The sequence below is a fragment of the Hylobates moloch genome, unplaced genomic scaffold, assembly GCF_009828535.3.
Source record: "Hylobates moloch isolate HMO894 unplaced genomic scaffold, HMol_V3 SCAFFOLD_3052, whole genome shotgun sequence".
Lineage (NCBI taxonomy): Eukaryota > Metazoa > Chordata > Mammalia > Primates > Hylobatidae > Hylobates > Hylobates moloch.
The window spans coordinates 2900-7223 of NW_026655327.1; the positions used below are offsets into that span (position 1 = coordinate 2900).

A 4324-nucleotide genomic window follows, 5' to 3' on the forward strand; every position below is an offset into this window, starting at 1 on the left:
CATGCTGGAGTGCAGTGGTGCAATCTCACCTCACTGCAACCTCTGCCTCCTGGGTTCAAGCGATTCTCCTGCCTTAGCCTCCCAAGTAGCTGGGATTACAGGCGTGCACCCCCAACACCTGCCTAATTTTTGTGTTTTTGGTAGAGATGAGGTTTCACCATAATGGCCACGCTGGTCTTGAATTCCTGGCCTCAGGTGATCCACCCACCTCAGGCTCCCAAAGTGTTGGGATTACAGGCGTGAGCCGCCATGCCCGGCCTCACCTAGTTTTTCAGGTTAACTTTGGAATGGCCTTGGCTGAAGGGAGAGTCCATCAGTCGATTGGGGGGCTTAGAGTTTTATTGTTGGTTTGCATTGTAAACAGTCCTGTGGTATCACAATGATTAGCTATGTCTTACACTTTGGGATCACATCGTAACCATGGCCTCCGAGTAAGTGTGGTCTCTTCTTATGACTTCCTGGCAAGAGGTGTCTCACACAGAAAGGAAGAAGTGCATTGAACTAGCGGATGCTGCTTTGTTTTCTTGGTCCTGAAACTTTCCATTTTCTGTAAAGGTAAGATTCTTAATGCCATCGAAGACAATGGTTTAAAGAACTCAACATTCACATATTTCACCTCTGACCATGGAGGACATTTAGAGGCAAGAGATGGACACAGCCAGTTAGGGGGATGGAACGGAATTTACAAAGGTGAGTTGTGGACATCGGGGACACATATGCATTTGACCAAATAGCTCCCACCACTGAGGGTCCCAGAACAAGCTGAACTGAAAATGAGTTTGCTCATTTCAAAAAGAATGCATTGAACACCTACTGTAGTACAAGTTCTACCTAGACGAGCAGGACAGGCAGATAAAAAGTCACATCCCCTTCCTTTAAAGGGTTCACATTTTAGTAGAATAGAGAGAAGTATAAATAAATAATTCAGATAACATTAAAATTTATTTTATTATATTCTTAATTTTTAAATATTCAATAAATTTATTACTATTTTAACTTTAATATTTTAAATGCATCAATTAATATTGATGCATAATATTAATACATATTTTTAAAATTATTGATAGTTAACAAATATTTTTATATTATTAAATTTAATGAATATTTTAATACATTCTTTTATTCTAAATAAACGTAGCATAGATTGACTAGAACAGTTGAATCAGCCACAGCAACCCACTGATATTCAAGAGGCCGGGGAGTAGCACGATTCTGGAAATATTGCTGTGGCTGTTTTTGGGAAGCTGAGGCTGCCCCAGTGTGCATGTGTGCGTGCGGGTGGCTGTGCATATTCACATACCTATGCACAAATACATCCAGGTGTGTGTATAGACTGGGTAGTTTCCGGCAAAATCCTAACGATGTCTTTTACTTCCAGGTGGGAAGGGCATGGGAGGATGGGAAGGTGGGATCCGCGTGCCCGGGATCTTCCGCTGGCCCGGGGTGCTCCCGGCCGGCCGAGTGATTGGCGAGCCCACGAGTCTGATGGACGTTTTCCCCACCGTGGTCCAGCTGGCGGGCGGCGAGGTGCCCCAGGACAGGTACGTGGAGATAAGGCCGCCTGTTCCCTGATTTTTTTAAATTGTTTTTAGTTTTTTTTTTTTTATTTATGTCAACAGGATTTTGGGGAATGGGTGGTGTTTGGTTACATAAATAAGCTTTTTTTTTCTTTTTTGAGACAGAGTCTCACGCTCTTGCCCAGGGTGGAGTGCAATGGCACGATCTCGGCTCACTGCAGCCTCCGCCTCCCGGGTTCAAGCAATTCTCCTGTCTCAGCCTCCCGAGTAGCTGGGGTTACAGGCGTGCACCACCATCTCCTTTACCCATGTGACCATGTGTCTTGGGGTCTGTTATGATTAAAAAGTAAGAACAGGTCGGGTGCCATGGCTCATGCCGATAATCCCAGCACTTTGGGAGGCTAGATGGGTGGATCACCTGAGGTCAGGAATTCGAGACCAGCCTGGCCAATGTGGTGAAACCCCATTGCTACAAAAAATACAAAAATTGGCCGAGTGTGGTGGCTTGTGCCTGTAGTCCCAGCTACTCAGGGGGCTGAGGCATGAGAATCACTTGACTAGGAGGCAGAGGTTGCAGTGAGCTGAGATTGCGCCACTGTACTGCAGCCTGGGTGACAGAGCAAGACTGCCTCATAAAAAAAAAGGTAAGAAAAGCCAACCTAGGAATGTGGGCTGTCCAGCTGGAATTTGAAGGCTTTGTGTTAATATCCAAGGTGACAGTGCTGTGTGTTGGGGGGTGTGTGTGTGTGCATGTGCACTCTGCTTATGCAGTGCTGCATAACAAATGACCCCAACACTTAGAGACACTGTGTCTTGAAATAACCTCATGTATCCTGCTCAGCAACCTGCAATCTGAACAGCAACTGGAGAGACAGCCCATCTCTGCTTCATTTGCTGGGGAGCCTTGCATGCTGGGAGATGTGTTCCCAGGTGCAAAAGGCTGCCTGGGAACCCGTGGTCTGACTCTGCTCTGTGGTCTTTTCATGAAATCAGGGTGATCGATGGCCACAGCCTGGTGCCCTTGCTGCAGGGAGCTGAGGCACGCTCGGCACATGAGTTCCTGTTTCACTACTGTGGGCAGCATCTTCACGCAGCACGCTGGCACCAGAAGGACAGTGAGTACACGCTGCCCACGGCCAGGGTTGTCCAGAGAAACAGCCAATAGGAAGTGTGGATGTGTGGATGGATGGATGGATGGATGGATGGATGGACAGATAGCTATAGAAATAGAGATAGATAAGCCAATGAGTAGATAGATTATAGATAGATGATAGGAGGAGGGGGAGAGAAAGAGAGAGAGATGATAGATACATAACGGATACATGATGGGTAGATAGATGAGATGGATGATGGATACTTAGATAAGATAGATAATGGATAGAAAAGATAGATGATGGATGGATAGATGATAAATAATGAATAGATAGATGATGGATAGATAGATAAGATACATGATGGATGGATAAATATATAGATATGTAAGATAGATGATAGATAAGATACATGATGGATGGATAGATAAGATGATGATAGATAGATAGATAGATAGATAGATCGATAGATAGATAAAAAGTAAAATCAGTTCATGGATGGATGAATAGATGGATGGACAGATAGATGGATGAAAGCTAGAGAGAGATATCTGGTGGGCTGTTAGAAAAAAGAAAGATAGATGGAGAGATAGATAATAGATAGATGATAGACAGGTTATGATAGATAAGTTGATAGATAAATAGATGATAGATGGTAGATAGGTAGATAGATGATAGGTATGTAGGTAGCTAGATAGATGGTAGATAGATGGTAGATAGATGATAGATAGATAGATTGATAGACAGGTGATAGGTAGGTAGATAGATGATTGATAGATAAATAGATAATGGTAGATAGATGAGATCGATGGGTAAGATAAATGGATGGATTGATAGATAAATAGGTAGCGATAGATAGATAAGTACCCAATCATGCTGTTTAAAATATCATGGTTGTTTCTGTGTAGAAAGGTAGTAGGTCGACGCTGAACAGTTTCAACACAGGGGAAAGGGTAAGAATTAAGGAACCTCTATGATTCTGATTTCAGAAAGCAGCCACAGTGAGCGCTCTGCAATGAGTCCCTTTGCCTGGGGCATGCGATGTAGAGACACAAACGGACACACACATGGGCGCGCGCACACACACACATGCTCTGACTTGACAAGCTGAAGGCTGTGATGATTGTGTGAACTGCCTCGTGTCCCCCTCCTTTTCATTGAACAGGGAGGTTCATGCTGATTCCACAGGGCTGACACCTGCGTCCTGTGTTCACACCTGCGTGGATTTCTGCCACCCTGACTCCCTTCTTGTCTGCATCCAGGTGGAAGCGTCTGGAAGATTCATTACACGACCCCGCAGTTCCACCCCGAGGGAGCAGGGGCCTGCTACGGCCGAGGCATCTGCCCATGCTCCGGGGAGGGCGTGACCCATCACAGACCCCCTTTGCTCTTTGACCTCTCCAGGGACCCCTCCGAGGCACGGCCCCTGACCCCCGACTCCGAGCCCCTGTACCACGCCGTGATAGCAAGGGTAGGTGCGGCGGTGTCGGAGCATCGGCAGACCCTGAGTCCTGTGCCCCAGCAGTTTTCCACGAGCAACATCTTGTGGAAGCCGTGGCTGCAGCCGTGCTGCGGACATTTCCCGTTCTGCTCATGCCGCGAGGATGGGGATGGCACCCCCCGAAGGCCAGGACTGTGAGAGAGGATCCAGGAGAGCCTGACTGCATTGCAAACAAAATTCTCCAAGCTTGGTTCTATCTTCAGCTTCCCTTTTGC

General features: G+C 46.2%; 1 protein-coding gene across 1 annotated transcript; it reads left to right on the forward strand.

The window, feature by feature from the left end:
• Window positions 1–501: 501 nt before the first annotated feature.
• LOC116465112 (arylsulfatase D) lies at window positions 502–4254 on the forward strand. The gene is made up of 4 exons (XM_032148307.2): window positions 502–690; window positions 1379–1541; window positions 2511–2632; window positions 3871–4254. Exons 2-4 carry the CDS (start codon window positions 1390–1392, stop codon window positions 4245–4247), a joined length of 651 nt encoding a protein of 216 aa, XP_032004198.1. The 5' UTR covers window positions 502–690; window positions 1379–1389; the 3' UTR covers window positions 4248–4254.
• The last annotated feature ends 70 nt before the right edge of the window (window positions 4255–4324 follow it).

Bases quoted from the DNA above. Each gene is read 5' to 3' on its own strand.
- LOC116465112 (XM_032148307.2), top strand. From the start codon at position 1,390: ATGGGAGGATGGGAAGGTGGGATCCGCGTGCCCGGGATCTTCCGCTGG. The intron at 1,542-2,510 runs GTACGTGGAGAT...TCATGAAATCAG, and splicing joins GGCGAGGTGCCCCAGGACAG to GGTGATCGATGGCCACAGCC. The intron at 2,633-3,870 runs GTGAGTACACGC...GTCTGCATCCAG, and splicing joins ACGCTGGCACCAGAAGGACA to GTGGAAGCGTCTGGAAGATT.